Genomic DNA, 22106 nt, shown 5'->3' on the forward strand with positions numbered 1-22106 from the left:
AATGTCGTTCATCTGGGGTGTGAAAGTTCATAATGGAGTGTTTGCTGTTTAACCACGTGCATCATCAATGTATGTCAAATCTTTAGCTGTTCTAGCACTTCATTTGGGTAGATTTTTCTTTTTGCTAAATGTTAGTTATTTTCCTCATTTTGATGAAACGTTATATGAGAATGAATGCTTTTGTGTATTCTTAACTTGCTTGGTAGAAAGCTCTCTTCTTATACTAATATAGGACAAATGTGTTTTGTGGCTTAGTTTTTCACTTACATCACTTGAAGTACATGCCAATATTCTGTAAACAATGGAAATTTATCCTAGGACATATAATTTTATTGAGGAGCTATCAGATTCTAATAAATATGCTTAAAAATAGAGATGAAAATGAACTACTTGAACCAATGCTCATTTGACTTTATAAAATATGATTGCAATAATCTAGCAAATTTGGTTTTTTAAAAAAAACTTTTAAAATGTTAGATCATGTCTGAAATATCTTAATGGAATGAAACAAAATAATTTAATTCTGGATGTAGTTTTTCCTCTTCTTACTTCACACCATTTTTAGTTCTAAAAATCAGAATATAATGAGGTGGAAAAAATCTCAAAGTAAACGTTAGTGTGTATATTTCACTGTGGACCTTCTGTTTATGTAGTGAATTTCCTTGCTGTAGGTACCCTGAGGCCTAAAACTAAAACTAATACAACTTAATAATATGGCTTTGGTCTCTTCGAAGCAGGTAGGACTTGAGACTGAGACAAATGAAGTTATTTGCTCAAACAGTATACTTGCCACTGAGAAAATCAGCAACCAGAGTAGGCATTGCGTCTCCATGCTCAAGTGTCCTGGCTGTACTTCCCTAAAGTCTTTTCGTGAAATTCTTACTTCACAAAAGAAACGAGTCAATATGTCATAACTTGATTTCCAAGTACTAAGAGACTACTAATTTAGACTTCTCTTTTTAACTGGCATGGAATACTGGTTTCATTGGAAGTTACTAGAAAGTATTCTCCAAAGATGCCAGATGACTGCCTTGTTGTAATTATTTTTTTTTATATCTCTGCTTCAGATATGAATCTGAGAAGCTTCAAGAAGAAAATTCTATTTTGAGAAATGAAATTACCACTTTAAATGAAGAAGATAGCATTTCTAACCTGCAACTGGAGAAATTAAATGGATCTCAGGAAGAAATATGGTAAGACATAGTATATTTAAATATTCTTAAGGCATGTTTGCAAGAACTAAAACTATTTCACCTCAACTTTTAAACCCTAAGTCTTAAATTATATATTTCATTGTCCCTTTAGGCAAAAAATAGAAACTATAAAAGAGGAGAAAGCTGCAGTTCAGAAGATGGTTGAAAATTTAAAGAAACAGGTAAGGAGATACTAAATATTTCCCAGTGTTTCTTAATTCTGAAATTTTTTTTTTTTTTTTAATTTACAAATTTATAGGACATGCTACTGGAACGACATGTAGCTAGTGATGGTAAGATTATAAACCTGGAGTTTCAAAATGGAAACTCACCTCATGCTGACTCTAAACTAGGTTTCTATTTTTTGTGAATAGGTGAATTTTGGTGACTAGAAACTAGGTTCTGTTTTTTGCGGATGTAGATGTAATAGTGTATATATTATTTCTAGACTCTGAATGCTTAATACAAACTTTATAATCAGTGGGAATAGTGAGGTAATACCTCTAAAACCAAACCTATGTAATACTAGCTCTATCCCTCATGTAGTTTCAATTGTTAGCTCCTTCCTCTTTCCTCACCATGACTAAAAGCAGAAAGTTAAAAACAAAATTTCACAGGTGTAGAATACCAGTTAATCAGCATATCTTTTCACCGAATTGTGATTTATTCAGGTAGCTGTGCCATTCAATGCCTAATTTGTATAATCTCACAGCATGCAATTATGCAAGGGAAGGCCATTTAAGAATCTGTTTGAAATGGTCAAAAGACAAGAACATCCTGGGAAGAAAGTACTTTGAGTATTTGAAATAGATAAGGTGTTAACATCCAAAATATATTTTCTACATTTACAAACAAATGGTAAAAGACAGCTGAGAAATTAATAATTGATATGAATGGTCAAGTCACAGAAAAGAAGAATACACCAAATGAAAAGATGGTTAGCCTCATTAGTGATTAGGAAAGTGAAAATTAAATGAGTTTTCTTTTTGTCCACCTGTCAGATTAGCAAATATTAAAGATGGACATCACCTAATACTTAAAAAGGGGGTAAGGAAATGAATGTACACAGCTCTTGTTGATAGGACTATAAATTGGTAGCACTGTGAGGAAGACATTTTGAGGATATCTGTCAAAACAGTAATGTATATGCATACCTTCTAACCCAGCAGCTCCACTTCTACAACAAAAAAAAAGATCCTAAATACAAAATGCTACCATGTGTAAATGAATTTTCCAAAAGATTGTTTTAGTTTCTTCATAATTAGATTCAATGCATTATGGAATGTCTTGATACATGGAATACCCTACAGCCACTAAAAAATATAGCACATGGTGATTTCTAAAATGCACTGACTTGGAAATATAAGAGTCTGTAAGATATTGTAAATGGAAAAAGCAGGCTGTCCAAACATCTGAAATAATTCAAATGTTTGTTATAAAGAAGAAAAAAATCTCTATGTATATATGGGTTTTCTATATGCCTGGAAAACCATCTGGAGGGATACACATGTATCCAGCTGTGAACAGTGGCTGCTGGTGTGGAGTGGGATTCGACTGTCTATCACTTCTTCATACACGTCTGAATTGATTGAATTTGCAATAAATACTGTGTATTAGTTCTGTTATTAAGTGTGTATGTGTGTGTGTATAACTATCTACACATAGAGGGGAAAGCAATTAGTCTCTAAATCTGTTTTTTGGCAGAAGTAAGGTAACTAGTTTCTAAAAACTTATCTCAATTTTAATTAGATTTCAGAATTGAAAACCAAAAACCAACAGTTGGATTTGGAAAATGCAGAACTTAGCCAAAAGAACTCTCGAAATCAGAAAGAATTACAAGAACTTAATCAGCGTCTGGCAGAAGTGCTGTGCCAGAAGGATGAAGAGCCAGGACACAGCACATCTGAGGAGTGGGAAGCAGAAAAGTCTCATCTGAAAGAAGAACTGGAACACTGTAAAGTACAGGTATAGTTTGTAGCCACCATAAGCCTTTCTGGAGGAAATCCCAAGAAATAAAAGAAATGCTTGTGTTAAATTTCTTACACATAAAGTCTTAATAATTAAAACAGTGTGGTACCAGCACATGAATGGACAGATAAGTGAAATAGAAAGTTTAGAATTAGACCCAAGTATAAATGGAAACGGTATACATCGAAGGTAGCCGCTCAAATCACTGGGGTAAAGACGGCCTTTTTAATAAGTGGTGCCTGGACAACCAGGTAGACATTTGGAAATAGATAAAAATTAGATCCATATCAGAAGGATAAACTCTGATTGGATTGGGAGTCTAAATATAAAAAAAATTGTACAAGTCCTAGAAGAAAACATGGGTGAAGTCATCTTTAGCCTTGGTGTAGAGAAAGGCTGTCTGACTATGACTCATAAACCAGAGGCAAAAAGAAAAGGAAAAAACCTTGAATTTTTAAAATTTGCATGGCAAAAAAGTAAAATACGTATCTATGGATCCATACTGATATGAAAAACTGAGTAAGTAAATAAATGGAAGAGAAACACTGTCTTCTTTACAGAATTCCAATTAATGTGGAAAGAAAGAAGGAAATAGAAAGTCATCACGAGGCAAGCACCAGAGTAACAATTGTTGACAAAAACCCACTGATAGACACTAAAATTAATATGCAAAACTTTAAGGAGAAACCTGATTTGCACAGTCTAAAAATATGTCCCCCAAAGACAAAGATAGCGATTTTACAGTGGAGAAACCTGCAAAAACTACCCAAGAAATCATGTTCATGCCATTTATGTGGGAAGTCTTTTAAAGAGATAGTTTTAGTTTGTTCCATTGAGTATAAACGTGAATGGTCGTAAAAGCTTGTGTCATTGAATTTATACTTTAACGCTGCCTTCTGTGAGCCTAGTAAGTTTCCCCAGACTAAATGAATATGTATATTTGACTTTTAAATGTTTTCCTTAGTCCTCTACTGTAGTGTCTTCCCTGGAGGCAGAACTTTCCGAAGTTAAAATACAGACTCATATTGTGGAACAGGAAAATCTCCTTCTCAAAGATGAACTGGAGAAACTGAAACAAGTAAGACTGCTCAAGAAGGGTCCAGGGGAGGCGGGGCTCACAGCCAGTGTGGACCTGGTCATCTTGCTTTTCTAGCCACCAAATGTCTTTTCACTGAATCCTGTCAATTAGCTTGTTGCTTAGTAAAGTTGAGGACTCACAGTACAAGTCTATTTATAAAGGCTCCTACTGTTAAGTCTCTAAATAAATATTGTTCTAGTTATGTAACTATGTTGTAGACTGAAATTCTGTGACTATAAATGAATCACAACTACTTCAGTTTAAGAAATTTGTTGTTCTACTTTCTTCGAACCAGGTGATAAAGCAATATAAGTTTGTCTAAAAGGAAGGTGGCTTTCTTGCTTATAACTTTAATAACTATTCACCCAGATTTGTGAGACACAGGTGAAGCTCGTCCCTCTTATCCCTTTTTCTTATAGCCAGTGTGAAGCATCTGTCTGAGATATAAGAGTAAGTTCTAGAGTATTACCAGGGAAGCAGCCTCACTTATGAATCTGGCTTTAAGAAGCCTGTTTCAAATTTTCAGTATCAAGGAGGGAATCACTTTAAAGTTATATTCTTAACATTGTCCTATTTTATGCTTTATTCTGAATGTTTCCTTGAGTACAGGACTCTCAGTTTGAGCAGTCCTGATTTATAATAGAAGTTAGTTCCATTTTATTTATTTGCATCACCAAAGCATTACTTTAATATTATGAGTTCCTTAGATTATACAACTGTTTCTCATATCTGTTCAGCCTGTGAGCATAAAGGTGTTGCCTCCCTGAGTGCTGCAATACTGAATCTGGACCACCCAATGTTATGTTTGTGCTGCTTTCTAACCGCCTCCAATCAGGCTTGATTTCCTAATAGGATTTTAAGACTCGCAGGAAATTTGTGTCTCTCATAATGCCTAGTACAGTACGGGTACCTAATGGGTGCTTGAAAAGAACCTTTTCAGGTCACATGCTGATCAACTGTAACACTATCGTAGTAGGGGTTTTCAACACCCCACTGACATCAATGGACAGGTCCTCCAGACAGAAAATCAATACGGAAACAGTGGCCTTAAATGACACATTCGACCAGTTGATTTAATTGATATTTTTAGAGCATTTCAAGTCACATGCTGCTGTGCAAAGTCCATCTGTTCTGCCATAACAGAAGCTGTCTGTCCATATAAACATTCCGGAAGTTAAAACTCATGGGGCACTTCTTTGGTGTATCAGTATCTCAAAGCTGTTGTTACCAACTTCATCCTAATTGGGCATACTTTTCTCCTTAACCTTTTGAAAGTCTGTCTGTTCGTTCAGCCTTTAAGATGATGATGACAGGTTCCAAATCCATAGCATGCGAAATGTGTGCTTTGTGACTTTGCTAATAAGCTAGAGATCAGAAGAAAAGGGGCAGAGCTGGGAAGAAAGGCGCACGATGAGGAGGACATCATTCAGCACATTTTTATTGCATGCTTTTGGTAGAGGTGTTGATATAAATCATGAGATAGAAAAACAGTGAGCCCTGTCTGCCTTTGGCAGAAGTTGTTTCCTGGCACTCTTTTGGCTCATGAGAGTAGGATGGTGTCAGCCCATTGTGGCTGCCATACAGCTTTGACCTAGAAAGCATGTGCTGCTCTATATGACATAATGACTCCTCTTCACAAAACACTTTTACTTGTATTAGCTGTTGCGCTGAAAAGAAACACAAATAGCATCAGCAGAAGTAAAATGCCAATTTGTAGACACCCAAAATGGTACCAGGCTTTGTGAGGGTCTGGGGGTGGGAGGCAAGGTTGTGAGCAAAGGAGAAAGGTTCTTTATTAAACAAATGCCCAGGTACTTTAAAACACATTTCCTGCATCCTTCTGACTTGTTTAGATTGATAAGGCAGGCTGGATTTGTTGCCAGTTGGAGGCAAGATTCCACCCTTAAAGGCTATTTTGTCATACTATTCCTAAAGCTAAAGGTAGGATAAAATAAGTTTAAAAACATAAATAAACAAATAGGGAAGTAGAAAGATGGCCATAAAATTATAATGATAATAAAGAATTGAAGAATTGAAAGCCAAGTGAAACAAAGGGAAATTAAAAATGTATAAACTGTGGGAAAGAGTTAAGAAGTGTTAACAGTCTCTTTAAAGTAGAGGTTGGGAGAGGTGAGGGTTGCTCTCCCACCCTGGGACATTTAGCAGTGTTTGGGGACATTTCTGGTTTTCCTAACTGGTGTGGGGTGGGGGCTGCTCCTGGAATCTAATAAGTAAGGCCAGAAATGCTGTTAACTACTCTAAGTGCACAGGACAGCCTCCCACAAGAAAGAATTATCTGCCCCAAAATGTCAGTAGTGCCGAGGTTGATGCTGAAAAGGAACCTGCAACGTCCTTGGTTTGCTTCATAAAGTGGAGAGCAAGAAGCCAGCGTGTCCGCACCAGCAATCTTTTACTGAGCAAGTCAGTTTAGGTGTCTTCCAAGGGAAGGGTACATGGACCGCGCTGAAAAAACACTGCATGTTTTACCTTTAAAAGTACCCTTGGGTTGATACATTGTACTTGCTTCATGCCAATTCTATAGTCTTGACTGAGATTTTTGACAAAAAGATTTTTTTTTCTCGTTAAAAAGGCATGAGGAAAATCTATTGTGTTATAAGTACACAAGTGAAATTGATGACAGGATGGCAGCATGTTATTTATTTGACCCTGAAGGTAAAACGGAAAGTTGGGACCATTATTTAACAATGTCTGTCTGGTTGAGTACATCTGAGCACACATTTCATCAGTCAATTAGAGAATGGATAGGAGCACACAAGGAACATTTTGTTAAAGTTAATTATAGTCCACTAGAGTTTCTATATCCTCTGAAATATCTACAGATGGGGAAATAGCAGTAGCCATGAAAATGCCCTGTTTATAAATACCTCTTTATAAATATAGCCATGAGAGGTGATGAGAGGGCTTGTTTGTTTATCTCTTACAGCTGCACAGATGTCCTGATCTCTCTGACTGCCAGCAAAAAATTTCTAGTGTTCTAAGCTACAATGAAAAACTGCTGCAAGAAAAGGAAGCTCTAAGTGAAGAATTAAATAGCTGTGTTGATAAGGTAGTAAAAATAAGACTTCTTCCCGTCAATGTACAATGTGTACCATAATGACTATTTCTCTATGCACAGTGCCATATCGGCCGTCCGTGTTAGCCTAATTGTTCCAAAGTCTCCTGAAACAGCATTTCAGCTGGCATTATGTGACCTTAGAGTTCCTGAAGCCATCATTTTAACAGAAGTCTACATTAGTTGTTTAATAGTTATGTTATTAAATACAGTAATACAAAGTTTGTCTCATTTTACTATGTAAACATACTACTTAATATATAATACTATTTAAATATATCACTATTTTACTTATATGTAATATAAATAATATTATTGTTGTATTTAATAATCTGAGATCTATTACATAGACAAACGCTTTTTTGCTATTGTATTTTCCCTAGCAAATCCAAAAATACTGCTTTTACCCCACCTGCCTTAATAGGTAGTTCATATTTTCCTATTATCATAACACTCTTGAGATTTCTAATTGCCTTCCGGTTCCACCATCTCTCACCCACAAAATATGAGGCAATGAGAAAGAAAGATTAGAGACTCCTCAAAATTAAAGTTAGCAAAGGGCTAGTCAGTCAGGAAAACGTCTTTTTTTTACCTTGCTCTGTTCCCCTATGTGAATGGATGGTACTTAATTTTTCAATATAAGTGGAGGCATAGAAATTGAGGCTAGATATGTTTGCAAAAATGCCCTGTTACATCTTTTTTTTCCCCTGAAACAGTTAGCAAAATCAAGTCTTTTAGAGCACAGAATTGCTACCATGAAGCAAGAACAGAAGTCTTGGGAACACCAGAGTGAAAGCTTAAAGGTGCAGTTAGTAACTTCACAGGAAAAGGTATGTGGACAATTCTTGTTTCATCTGCATGGTTAGTATTTTCCTGTATCTTCCAACAGAACTCTCAGTGAAAAGAATATTCCGGATGAACGTTTGGCTCAGAATGATTCAATTTGACTAATATTTGATACATCCTTGTAGTGTAGTGAAATAATTTGGATATTTCTCTCAAAGTTCATTATTATAAGATTATCTCATCATTATGAGAATACTTATTGATGAAAGCTTGAGGATAGTGTATGAAAAGGACTACTTGTTCCTAATTTAGGAATAGGATTTCTAAGGCAGGTTCATGCCCGATTATAGTTGTCTATCAACATTCCTTTTAAAAATTCATTTTTTTAATTGAAATAATTGAGATGTTAGCATGGAGTGGGGTTCTACAAATGCATATTTTTATTTTTAACTAAGAGGTCCTTTACAAACCAGCACCAAAGCCTAAAACATAATTTCTATAAAATTAGGTAAAACCATCTTTTGTGATGCCAGCTGGTTACTCACTGGTTCTGTAAGGTGTCACTTGATAATACGCTAGATGACTATATCAGCGATATCTTGCTCCAGGCATAGCTCCTCATTATCCTAAATATAATTTAACATCCTGTAAATATACATAATATTTTGGGTTTGCACAGTTACTGGAAAGAGCCAGATGTAATAAGCAGAAACAGAAGGGACATGGGTGTTCTCTTGTCCTAGCTCATTCATACCTAGACATGCTGTAGGTGAGACCACAAGGGTTTGGATCACAGTGTAAGACTATTTTCATGATGCAGGTTCAGAATTTAGAGGAAACCCTGCAGGATGTAAACCTGCAAATGTCCCAGATTAAATCCGACCTACAAGTGACTCAGCAGGAAAAGGAGTCTTTAAAACAAGAAGTAATGTCATTACATAAGCAACTTCAGAATACAGGTGACAAGGTAATTTTCTTTTCTTTTTTCTAATTGAGGTAAAACTTTATACAGTAAAGTGTACACATTTTAAGTCTATAACTTGATTAAATACGTGTATGTGTAGAATATGGTATTTTACATACCTGTGTATATATGTTTGTGTTTGTGTAATGACCACCCAAAGTATAGAACATTTCCACTTTCCAGCAGGTCCTCTGTGTCCCTTCTGGTTAATAACCCCAAGGATCCCCTTCTCTACCCTCTGCCACCATAAGTTAGGGATGCTCATTTCTGAACTTCATATAAATGGAACCATAGTGGCAAGGTAACTTTTTGTATTGCACAAAAGACCAGGTTGAGTTATTTTGTTGCAGTAAAACGAAAATATTTTGATGTTGTAGAAAGTGTGTCTCATCTTAATATATCACAATGCTGCTTCATCTGTACATAAAGAAAGAACAATGTAAGCCTTGGGGTAGATGTTAAGATTTTGTTCTCCCATAAAAGTAGGCATTCATTCAGTTATTTTATCTCTTTTCTTTTTAACGGTGATTTTAAAAAAATAAAATAGTTGTTTCCATTAAATAATATTACTTCTGGGCTGACATTTTTCTCAAAATGAGATGGTACCTTTTTTCCTTTTTCATGTTTTGGCTTAAAATGCAAAAGGTTTATCTAGTTGTATTACCGTTTTTACTTTTTAAAGCATTTTTCAGGATCCAAAAAATCACTTTGATAGATTAAAACACGTTCCTGTTTTCAGGCCTCAATTACTTGGACAATATGTGCTTTGGAGTCTAAAAAAGGATATGATTCCATATGTGAAAATGGAAGTAGAGTTTAGCTTGTGAAACCTTTCAACTTAGCTGTGCATTTCAGAGCAGTTGTCTTAGTTCAAAGAATAACTTCATACGAATGAGGCAGTTTTTAAGGCCACCAATCTGTATGCACCTGGGTCCTGTGTGGAACTGGGACTTGCCCTACAATCGCCTTTGCTATTAGACTTGATGGGGCTATTTTGCCAAAGACGGTTTTAAACAGAGAATTTGCAAACCTTTTTTTAATCAAACCCCAATAATATCGGGTTTTTAAAAAATATTTATGTGTACATACACTCACTCCCATTAGAAGACAAAGGCGAAGGTTAACACGTGCTTTCTAAGAATTGCTGTCATTAAGTAAATATGACACTCAAAACAGAAATCAGCTTGTTTTTAAGGCTTAACTCTGCAATTCTCTCTTAAGAACTGGGCCCCAGAAGTAGCCACCCATCCATCAGGATTCCATAACCAGCAGCAAAGCCTCTCTTGGGACAAGTTGGATCATCTGAGGAATGAGGAACAACAGCTGCTTTGGCAAGAGAATGAGAGACTCCAAAATGTGGTGCAGAACACCAAAGCGGAACTCACACACTCCCGGGAGAAGGTAACTCGGAAAGTGGCGCATGGTGGTATATATTTGGAAATGCTTAGTTTGGTATGGAAATGAATGTTTGAGATGATTGAAATGGTTCTAGGTTATGGATTTCAGTATTCTGCTATGGCAGACGGGTTTTAAGACTGTATAATTCATCATTTACTTTCATTTAATTTTATCCTGGTGTGTTTGTACAGTATATTTCATTTTCTATAAGCAGTTCTGTATTAAAAGCTGTGAATTTAATCCTTATTTTCAAACTATAGACTCATGAGAATTATGTTAACCATATATTTGTCATTCAAATAGGCTAGATGCCAAGACTAGTGGTACAAAAATGGCAAAACTAGACTCAAATCTGGTTGGTCTAACTCCTTGTAAGAGAAAAGGTGTCCCTTTTTAAAGGTTATTTCAAGGTTTAGAGGTTAGAATGGCCTTTAGGATTAGACTTCAATCTTTCTAGGTTCGAATGGTCTTTAAAGATCATCTCTCCCAACCACTAAGCTGGTGTTTAAATTCTTTCCCTCTGCTAAGTAGTGGGCAACTATGGTTGACCTATACTTACACACCTCTTTTAAGGACGAACTCTCTGAAACGCTGCAGATACTCATTCTGGCACCTACGCGGTGCCAGAAACTCTGCCCTCCCTCAAGTTGCGGTGCTGAACAACAGACATGGTTGCTGTCTGCAGGAACTTAGCTGATGTGAATACATTGCTTCAGGGGTGAATAGCCCAAGACACAGTCGATGGACCTGTCACCTCATTCACATCTTAATAGGCACTGGCTATTACGCTCATGTCAGAGCTGAAGGACCTAGGCCTGTGTCTGTTTCCTTGACTCCTAGTGGGTTGGTAGAGCCAGGAGCCCCCGTCTTCCTTGTCTGTTCCTTACAATGTTGGGTTTTTAGACATAAACAGACTGAAAGTAGACTAACCTAGAAAGGATCTTTTGAAATCCCCAAAAGTAGGCTTCAAGAACTGGTAGACTTGGCTGGAAAAAAAGAAAGTATTTTTAATACAATACCCACGCACTAAAGAAAACCTTTCCATATGCTCATCATTTGTTTCTCCTGGCTCTGTGATCATATTAGCATCTCTTCCTCTTACATTGGTTCTCGTTAGGTCCGTCAACTGGAATCCAACCTTCTTCCCCCCAAGCACCAAAAACATCTAAACTCCTCAGGTACATTGAAGCCCTCAGAGCAGGAGAAGTTGAGCTTAAAGAGAGAGTGTGAAGAGTTTCAAAAGGAACGGTCTCCTACTAACAGGAAGGTGAGTTTTTAAGAGTTTGTACCACGTGTCTATGTTCTGACTATATTGTGTCCCTAAGTGTGTTTCTTCCCCTGTGTGTTTCCAAGGAAATAACTACAGTGGCGTAGTTTGGTTCTTCCTTATGTCTATGCTTTTGTAGTCTTGTGAAAGCAGTATCGTACTTCTTTTTTATTGAATGATGGTTAAAAAGGAGCAAGTAATTTTAAGCTGTTATAAAGAAGACGGCTGATCATCTATCTTCAGTAGTATTAAAGAGCCGGTGTAATTTAGTAAAATATATAGGGACTGAATATTAGGAACATCTTAACAAGATCTGTATTATCTGTTGCTGTATAACAAATTAAAACAACCAATATTTGTTGTCTTACCTCTGTGGGTCAGGAATTCAGAAGCAGCTTAGCTGAGTGGTTCTGGTTCAGGGTCTCTCATGAGGTTGCAGTCCAGATATCAGTTGGGGTTGCCTTCATCTGAAGGCTTCACTGGAACTAGAAGGTCCACTTCCAGGTTCATTCATATAACTGTTAGGAGGAGGTTTCGTTTCCTTGCTGACTGATTGCCAGAGGCCTCAGCTCCTTACTGGCAGGGCCTTTTCTCAGGACAGGGCAGTGAGTGATAGGAGGGAGAGATCGCAAAAGACCAAGATGGAAGCTGTGGTACCTTTTCTAAGCTATTAATAATTGCAGAAACGACATACCATCATTTCTGCTGTATTCTGCTGGTCTCACAGACTAATAACCCTGGTATTGTGTGGGAGGGGGTCATGCGAGGGTGTGAGACCAAGAAGTGAAGATTTTGCGGAACCATCTTGGAGACTGGCTACCGCCTGGTTAGACCTCTATAGCACAGTTCAGTTTGCTTTCTATACTTTGTGCCATGAAGTTAGAGTTCTAGACCAGTTTTACTTTGCGAGTTTGTTTTCACTGGTACCTTCCTCTTCTGGAAATTATGGTTTGTTTATAAATTTGGGGAGAATGATGAACAGTCATTTATTTTGTTATAAAAATTTCATTAAATTGTTTTTTTAAGTTTTTTTAAGTTTAAGTTTTTTTAAGTGAAAGTTATGACCTTTGGCAGTAAGAAGACTGGGTGTGCTTTAAAGCTGAAATATCATTTAATTTTAGGTACATGCAAGTAAACTTTTCAAGAAAGATAATGGGTTTCATCCAGCTGCTCACTAAGGGAAAAGTCTAATGATAGGTTTTCAAATAGCAATGAATTTAAACATACCTGGAGAGATTACATTACATTTAACAATTCTTGCTACTCTCTTCAGCTCTTTTTGATAGAGGTGAAAATCAGCGTTCTAGAATAGTGTCATATGTTTTCTACTTAGCAATATTGTGAATCACAGTGTTCTTTAGCTCATTAGATTCTTTCTATAATAAGGAGAACTCCAAAAATGGAGACTCATAGAACATTTTGATGGTTGCCAGGTGGGAGGGGATTGGGGAGGTGGGTGAAAAGGGGGAAGGGATTATAAAAACTGGTTGTTACAAAATAGTCATGAGAATGTAGGGTGTAGCATAAGGAATATAATCAATAACATTGTAATAACTATGTATGGTGTCAGGTGGGTACTAGATTTATCGAGGTGATAAATAGGAGGGGGGTTGGGGCAGGGTGAAAAAGGTAAAGGCATTGAGAAGTACAAATTTGTAGTTAAAATATAGTCATGGGGATGTAAGGTAAAATAGGGAATATTTTTTATTAATAAAATGTACTGCAAAATATCAGAGTAATGGAAAAGTATTATTTCATGAAATTTTTCTTTCAGTGATACGTACTTAAAACTGATTATGCATATATATGTACGTGTCAGTGTGGATTTATTCTCTGGGTTGCAAGAAACAATGTATTTCATACAGTGAGTGTCATTGAAGTTTGAAAGCCACCTGCTTTAAGGAATCTGTTCTATGTGAGGCGTGGTGATTAAAACTAGACTACTTAAATGTAATCAATGCACGGAATATCTTTTTTAATAATTTTTTAACTTTTCAATTACAGTTGACATACAATATTAGTTCCAGGTGTACAACACAGTGATTAGACATTTATATAATTTATGAAGTGATCACCCCAATAATTGTAGTACCCATCTGATACCATACATAGTTATTAAATATTTTGACTGTATTCCCTATGCTATACTTTACATCCCCGTGACTGTTTTTATAACTGGCAAATTGTACTTCTTAATCCCTCCCCCTTTTTCACCCATTTCACCCCTCCCATCTGGCAACCACCAAAATGTTCTCTGGATCTGAGTCTGTTTCTGTTTTGCTTGTTTGTTTATTTTGTCTTTTAGATTCCACATGTAGGTGAAATCATATGGTATTTGTCTTTCTCTGTCTGACTTATTTCACTTAACATAATGCCTTCTAGGTCCGTACATGTTGTCACAAGTGGCAAGATTTCATTCTTTTTTATGGCTGAGTAATATTCCAATCAGTGCACAAATTATATTGTTTGTTTTCTTTTGAAGAATGAACTCAACTTTCTTCCAAGAGCTGAGATTTCTGACAAGTGTGAACTTGTCCAAATAAAGTAGACAAATTCAGGTGGGTTTGTTTGTTTGTTTGTTTGTTTGGTTTGTTTCTTTAAAGGGAATTTTTTGTTTTTTAACAGGTCAATCAGATGAATTCACTTGAACGAGAATTAGAAACGATTCATTTGGAAACCGAAGGCCTGAAAAAGAAACAAGTAAAACTGGATGAGCAGCTAATGGAGGTAAGCTTTTAAGCAAATGGCCTTAGCTATGAAGAATATTTTAATCCATGAATGAGCCATTTGTTGGGAGAGACTAGCACAGCGTTGAATTTGTATTATGGAAAAAGTGAAAATCTAAGTACACTGCCAAGCTGAATTCTTTGGTCTATCTTACTAAGTTTAATAGACATTTTAGCTTAATTACACAGTCACAGGAATTCATAATTCTTCACAGAGAAAGAAATAATGTTGATTATCCTAAAATGTAAGGACCTGTACTGCAGCAAATTCAAGTGGCAGGGACTCTGTCTGCAACTGGCGCAGAGCTCTCTCCTCATTGCTATGGTTATGACAGTTTCCTGATACCTCCCTCCCATGTGGCAGTGTTTTGTAGCTATGGATTGCTCTCTAACAACTTCTTCGGTCAGGAGAAAATCCATGCAGAGAATTTGAGAGCATTAGCATTTAGAAGTTTAACTTTGAAGTGTTGCCACTGTTCATTACTATATTAGTAACTCAGCACTGCCTTGTGAGAGGTACATCTGTTAAATTAAAAATGGATTTGTAAAATGGATCAGCTTGGACACTGGGTGTCTGTTTACTGCATTGCTTTCTGAATACTAAGAACAATTAAAGGCTGTGAAACAACTTGTGTACAAATCCTCTTTAATGAGTTATAATTTCATTGAGATACTTTGCTTTGGATAGAGGAAAGAATTAATTCAACATTTAGTGAACTGTAAAATTTATATAAGGTACAGAGGCATGGGTAGAAAAATGTCTTTTTGTGTTCTTAAAAAGTACTATGTATACAAATATTTTTAAGCCAGAATTATAGGAATGGAGAGATTTGAATATTTTCTTGTGAATCTGGACACACACAAAGGTAACTTGAAGTAGAAGCTTGGATTTTAACTGGGAAATATGGGCAAACATATTGCATTGACATGTAAATAACCACTGAGGCTTCTGTTACTTTTATGTTGTCTGATTTATCCATAAATAGGGAGATTAGTGAAACTATAAATAGGAAATCCAAACCATTTGTTTTCTCTGGCAGCATATAATAAATGTGTTCAAAACCCTGAGCTGTGGGCTGTGTTTAGCTGCAGATATGCTTTTCTGATGAAATAATTACATACTGCAATGAATAAGATATCTGAATCCGGGCCTGCTGTGTCTAATACCAAATTGAAAAGTAACAGGGTATATACTTAATCCCGGCTAGATCCTCTCCAAACACTCTGCCAACTGGCCAATTCTCCCACCTGCTCTTGCTGGCCTTAGAAGCCCACTTATCTTCCAGGACTACTTGACATTATTAGCCGTCATAAGCAATTTTCCCTCATTATTTTTCTCTCTGATCTAGTAGTAAATATTTGCTAATGGATGAGGGAAATTGAGTGTTCTTGGCACTAGAACTAAATAAAGAAAAAGCATGAGTTTTCCATTGGAACACTGAAAAGAGCATCTTATACATTATCTATTCTAACAAAACTTTCTTTAGGAAATGAGGCTGAGCTATTAACTCTGTATCGGCGTATACAAATTGAATTCTTTAGCAGTTTTATTGAAATATAATTCACATACTATACAATTCACTTATTGAAAATGTACAATTCAGTGGTTTTGATATATTATATTCATTTTAAAAATTACGTATACATATATACATGAAATTCGCCATTTTAATAATTTTTAAGTGTACAGTTCAGTGGCATTAATTATATTTGCAATGTTCTACAACCATCGCCACCTACTTCTAAAACTTTTTCATCACCCCAGACAGAAATTCTAACTATTAAGCAATAACTCCCTTTTCCCCTCTCCCACCAGGTCTACAAATTGGATTTTTATTTATGTTATGATATCTATAGATTAGGCAATTTGAGAGATACACAGTGGTTTTCCCACCATTTTTTGTACCCAGCTCACCTGAGGGATAAGTACATTTCTCTCATTCTGAGGAGGATTCTCATGGGTTTCGGTGAAGGGCAAGAGGCAGGCAGGGAGATGTTCCTTCATCAGAATCTTTGGGATCAAGGAATTTCTAAAGCTTTCTAGGTGATTCTCATCTTATGTATGCACTCCCTTGGGGGAAGGAGACTCTCCTCATCCCTATATGCCAGTTTAAAAGCCACCGATCAAATACAATACATACTCCTACCCCGATGTAACTAAAGATCCCAAATAACTAGACAAGGAAATGGAAGAATTTGACTCCCACCCCAGGGCTTATTCAACTATATAAAGCAATGTTCTATAAACAATTCATTTTGAACCTTTAAAAAAAAAAAGGTTACAGACTATATCAGCAGTTCTTCAGTCTCCTGTGTACCTATGATAGCCAACAATTCAGATACTTGAACAACAAAATTTTTATAGTTTAAATTCTGCATCTCCAAATGGCAAGGTCTTTAACATCAGATCCATTCCATGCTGGACCTGGAATCTTGTAAATAATTATACTGGGATGAGTGGAGGTAAAGGTGGCAAGCTCACAAACCAACCAAATTACTGTACATAAGGAAGAGGTGGTAGGATTAGAGCTGTAAGATATTTTAGTATCTGTAAAACATATACAGAGACATGTAAATGTTGCTCTTTTGTAAATTCTTACTAGAGCACACACATTCAGGTATATAATATACCCAGTTTGTACTGTTCTTTTTCTTTTTATAACTCATCCTTTTCTTTATATAACCTCTGTAATTTTCTTTTGTTTGTTTTTCTTTTGTCTGTGGCTAACCTGTACCTAGAACTCTGTGGTTGGAAGTTGCAGAGAAGGGTGCAGTTCTCTGCCTGAGATAGTGTGTGAAGGTAGAATACTCTCTTTCAATGAATGTCATAGCATGGAGACATCTCATTAAACCCTTTGTTTACGTAATCATTTCTACTGATTATAACAGTTACTAAGTACTTAAGGTAAGAGCCAGTATTCATTTTCATTTTGCTGTAAGTGTGGAATGTGTCTCTGTTCACATTTATATCAGGATTTTCCTCAGTATTTAAAACTCAGTATTTTAAGACGTGTGAAGAAAAACATCCCACTGTTATAAAAATCATGGGATCATAATTCTCCATACACTTTATTCCTGAAAATAAAGTGATGGGTTTTCTGAATCTGTAACAAATATTTCAAAATGGGTAATGGCCCACCTCAGAAATTTAGATTTAAGGAAATGGATAGTGGCTCTGAAGTTTCATGACAACATTTAATTATAGTTGTGCCTTAGAGGACCGTTTTCCCTTCTCACAAGCCGGGAGGTACTCCTTGAGTTTAGTACTTGGACATGTTTGTTGCATGCCTTCCAGTGTCTGCTAATGTGTCGACAGATGTGAACTGGCATGCTTCACTGGCCAAGTGCAGGGCATTCTCCTTTTTCCTCGCCCCAACATGATTGACGTGTGATACACATACCATTTTCTCATTGTCTTGAAGAAATACTTCTATTCCATGTACTTCAATTCCCAGAGATTCTGGGATAGCACCTTCTACCCCAGAATTGCCTTAATTGTGCTACTTAAAAGTATAACATTGATAAACTAAGATAGGTTAAAATAATTTTAGATGCAAGGTGAAATTCTTTGAAAAAAATTGCTAACTTGGAAAATATGTAGTCATTGAACATGTGCTTTTAAGAATCTTTATGAATAGTCAGTAAAGTGGCAAGCCCTAAAGCACAACCACGTTCTCCCTTTTGCCTACTCCAACCCTGGTTGTTGTTTTTTAAAGAGGGATAACTAAATGTTCTAGTGTAAGAAGAAAATGAAGTAGAATTCAAACATATCATGTACATCCTGTCCCTCATACCCTATGGTCACTCAAGAGTGAGTTAAGTCTAAAACATCCAAGAAGACCTTCTTATTTAGTAATGATATTATCTCCTAAGCAAAATGATTCTTCCCATTTACTTCTTACTCAGGCTCATGGTCCACCCTGTTTTCAAGTTATCAGTGGGTCATAGGCTTGCTTGCACTCTAGTTGACACGTCCAAGAGCAGCTGTGTGATTGCCGCTGACCAGGACTTTGCCGTTTTCCTCCAGATGCAGTATGTGAGGTCCACGGGGACGCTTAGCCCATCCCCTCCTGCTTGGGACCTGCGGCTGCTCCAGCAGCAAGCCTGTGCCGTGGTGCCCAGGGAGCAGTTTCTGCAGCTTCAGCACCAGCTGCTGCAGGCAGAAAGGATAAATCAGCGCCTGCAGGAGGAACTTGAAAACAGGACCTCGGAAACCAACACACCACAGGTACGAGGCTCTTTTTTCTTCTCATTGTAAGCTCAGATCACCTAATTTAATTTTACCTGTTTATTTGAAGTTCTACCAGTTGGAAGGTGGGGATAAAGAATGTAACTCTTCCGTCAAGAGAGTTACACCTTACCTGTATTACAAATCCACAGAATGACAGTGCCTGTTTTATTTTTGTTTCTTCGCAGTGCTGTTTTTGAGCTCTCAACTTCTAAGCCAGGTCATTGTATATTCTGGGTCTACTTTGCACATTTGTAATTGATGACAAAGTACCAGGATCACTTGAGCATAGTGCACATTTGACCTAACATTCTTGTCTGATGCCAAAAATATTACAGAATTTAAGTGCAGCTCTAGGATGTGCGTTACTAACAAAGCATCCTGGGTTTTCCTGTACCAGAGGGGGAAGCCTGCTGAGTTCCATGGAATTCACAAGTAGGGACTTTTCCCAACCAGGTAGAATGTGTAGTCAGTGACTCTGTTTAGTTGACATAGTTTGCTTAACTTAGAGTTTTTCAAACTACATCATTAAAAAAGGTATATTTTTAAGAAAATAAAGATTTTCCTCCCCTTCTTTTCGAATTAGCATTATCTCAGCTCACTACCAGACACAATCTTATATTATCTAGGTTTTCAAATAGTTATTTCTCTTTAGTGCTTCATTCATAATCATCTGTTTTCATAAGGATGAACTTATTACTTATTTTCCCATAGGCTAGCATACTACTTGTCAAGATATCAAATTATAAGAAAGAAAACACGTGGGTCCCTTTTCTTATTCCTGAGGAAGTACAAGAGAACTAAGTACAGCTCATCTGTAGAATTGTGAATTTATCTTATACAACCTTCCCAGATCCCACTGCTGTAATGTGTAATCCTGAACTTTTGATCTGGTGATCTTACATCTTATCATGTAATAAACAAATTCATTCCTTCTCATTTCTCCTGGAAGAATGTGGGCACCTTTCTCTTATGGTTCTGATCCCTACCTCGTGCAATTCACATATTGGTATTATGATATACCGAGGTTGCCCCCAAAATGTATACAAGTGGACACTTTGGTCAACGTTACTCAAGCAGTAGTTCGCCATAATCAGAAGTGTCTGGACGCTGATGGCAACCACTTTGAGCACCTCTTATAATTGCAGAAGTCAAACGTGACTTGTATCATCTTTTGTTGTCGGTATACATTGAGTATTACAATTTTAATAGTTTTTTCCTTTCTTAAAAATGAGTACACATTTTTTGGGGACCCTCTGTATATCATAGAATGTATTAAACACAATAAATCATGAAACAAACAAAAGAAATAATGATCATCCTTTTCTAGAAGTCTCTGAACTCTTTGGTCTTACCCATTTAGTTTATTCAGAATTAGAACTAAAATAAAAAATACTCCTTAGTTTGTAGAATTCTAAATTAATTCTTTCTGGTTTGGATGCTCTTCTGTTGTCTAATGCCTTGCTTGTCAACTGACATTTGATAAGCAATTTGCCAACTTGTTCTGTAATCTCCTCAAAGTGGCTTTGCAAAGTCACGTTAACACTATAATCATACCCTGGAGCAGTTCTCTTTTCCTCTCCTAGGAGATAGCTACCCTTTATCATGATGTACTTCTGTCATCTATTCTTTCCAACAACCTTAAAAAAAAAAGTCTCTTGTGCTTTAATATCTGTTTTTAGAAGCTTCCTGCATTCCACTTCAATTTCCAAATATTAAAATTAAATTCTGGAATTAAAATTGTGAAGGTGGGGTATTGACAGATGTTTCAACCCTTCATTACAGAATTGCATTATAAAACCTTGACCTCAAATTTTTTTTTTTAACTTTTTATTTAAGTGTGTTTTCCCAGGAGCCATCAGCTCCAAGTCAAGTAGTTGTTTCAATCTAGTTGTGGAGGGTGCAGCTCACAGTGGCCCAAGTGAGGATCGAACTGGCAAACCTTGTTGTTAAGAGCACCGCGCTCTGACCAACTGAGCTAACCAGCCGCCCCCTTTGACCTCAATTTTTAATGGACATTTCAAACCAAATGATTAGGCTAAGATTCTGCTCATTGCTTTCTCATACACACTATTTTCAAAGCATGTTCTTATGAATCCACCCACCAATATTTAAAAAAAAAAAAAATCCCAGTACTCCAATTACTTCAGGATTAGGTAGCCAAAAATGTTAAGATTTCTGTACTAAAAAAAACACCCTCCAGTCAGATGTCAGGCTGGACTGACTGCTTATTGCTCTCACTAGAATGACACTATGGGTTCTCCTGTTTCTGATAGCTGAGCTGACACTCATTTTAAGCTTATTAGAATCTGCACGTTGTCTCTGTGTGTGGAGTGATGTGATTTCTTCTGCCTTTGTGTTGCTTTGCTTGCATATGTGGTGTCAATGTGTGTGCCTAAAAATTGTTTGCATTATCAATGTGTGAACTGAGACTCCCCCCAAAAATATAATCTGGACATCAGGGTGAAGTGTACCACTTGCCTTCTTTCTCTAGGCCTTGCTACCGGAGCAGCGAGCAGTGCATGCAGATTCCTGCAGAAGGATTGGGCACCTGTGAAAACTGTGCTGCTATGGATGACATGTCTTACCATGGCAGATACTCAAACGCACACCCCCACACACCCCCACGCACCACACAAACAGAGACATAAGCTGAAAAATATTTTGGAATCAAGTGCTCTTTTGAATTATGATGGTGATGCTGATGCCTTTGCAGTATTATGTCTCCTATTTATTTATGTAGAAATGACAGGTTTTGTGAATCAAATTCACAAATTTCAGCTTGTTACAAATAATTTTATTTATACCATTTAAAGAGTGTGGATTGAGATTCTTGAAAGGATGTATTCTATATATTTTCTAATTCCATATGTTGTAATTATTTTTAATAAAAGGTACTACTTTTATATATGGAATTTGAAGAAAAATCACGGTTATTTATACTGTTTTGTATATGTACAATACATTTTTGACAGGAAAAAGGAAAATTTTGATGAAACAATAAAATAAATTTTAAATATATGACTGCCTCTGTTTTTCCTCTTTCCCCACTCTTTTACTACACTCCATGTTCTTTGAATTAATTATCTGTTATTGTGGGGTTTTTTGTTTTGCCTTTTTTTTTTTTCCTTTTTAAGGCAAGTGGAAATCAGGCATTTTCCATTTATGTTTGAACTTTAAAAAGCCATTATAAATCCATTATATCTTAAAATATAGGATTTTTAAATGCAAGATGTCTAGGGCCTGATTTCTTGAAATTTACTTTCTGCATTAGACTTTTGCCTTCTTCAGTTTTTGTCTTCAAATTAGTCACATTGTTGTTGCCTTTATGTTTGAATAAATGCTATTATTTAATAATGAAAAAATACTGGCTTTCAACTCATTTTTGGTCATTCTGCGTGCTTTGTAAAGGATGCCTTTTTGAG

At 36.4% G+C, this 22106-nt stretch overlaps 1 protein-coding gene across 12 annotated transcripts in view; it reads left to right on the forward strand.

The window, feature by feature from the left end:
* The window catches only part of NIN (ninein), a 93179-nt gene that overhangs the window by 66990 nt on the left and 4083 nt on the right, over nt 1-22106 (forward strand). For 8 of the 12 annotated variants that reach the window (XM_033108100.1, XM_033108102.1, XM_033108104.1 and 5 more), the window contains 11 exons: nt 1068-1193; nt 1306-1375; nt 2943-3158; nt 4126-4239; nt 7184-7306; nt 8029-8142; nt 8919-9065; nt 10284-10463; nt 11578-11727; nt 14353-14454; nt 18481-18681. In XM_033108100.1, the coding sequence (XP_032963991.1) occupies nt 1068-1193; nt 1306-1375; nt 2943-3158; nt 4126-4239; nt 7184-7306; nt 8029-8142; nt 8919-9065; nt 10284-10463; nt 11578-11727; nt 14353-14454; nt 18481-18681 (1543 nt within the window). Of the gene's footprint in view, nt 1-1067; nt 1194-1305; nt 1376-2942; nt 3159-4125; nt 4240-7183; nt 7307-8028; nt 8143-8918; nt 9066-10283; nt 10464-11577; nt 11728-14352; nt 14455-17192; nt 17254-18480; nt 18682-21175; nt 21780-22106 lie in introns of those variants that run through there. The other 4 variants (XM_033108108.1, XM_033108109.1, XM_033108107.1 and 1 more) reach the window with 3 other exon arrangements.

This window comes from Rhinolophus ferrumequinum, chromosome 6 (assembly GCF_004115265.2).
Source record: "Rhinolophus ferrumequinum isolate MPI-CBG mRhiFer1 chromosome 6, mRhiFer1_v1.p, whole genome shotgun sequence".
NCBI classification, from domain to species: Eukaryota; Metazoa; Chordata; class Mammalia; order Chiroptera; family Rhinolophidae; genus Rhinolophus; species Rhinolophus ferrumequinum.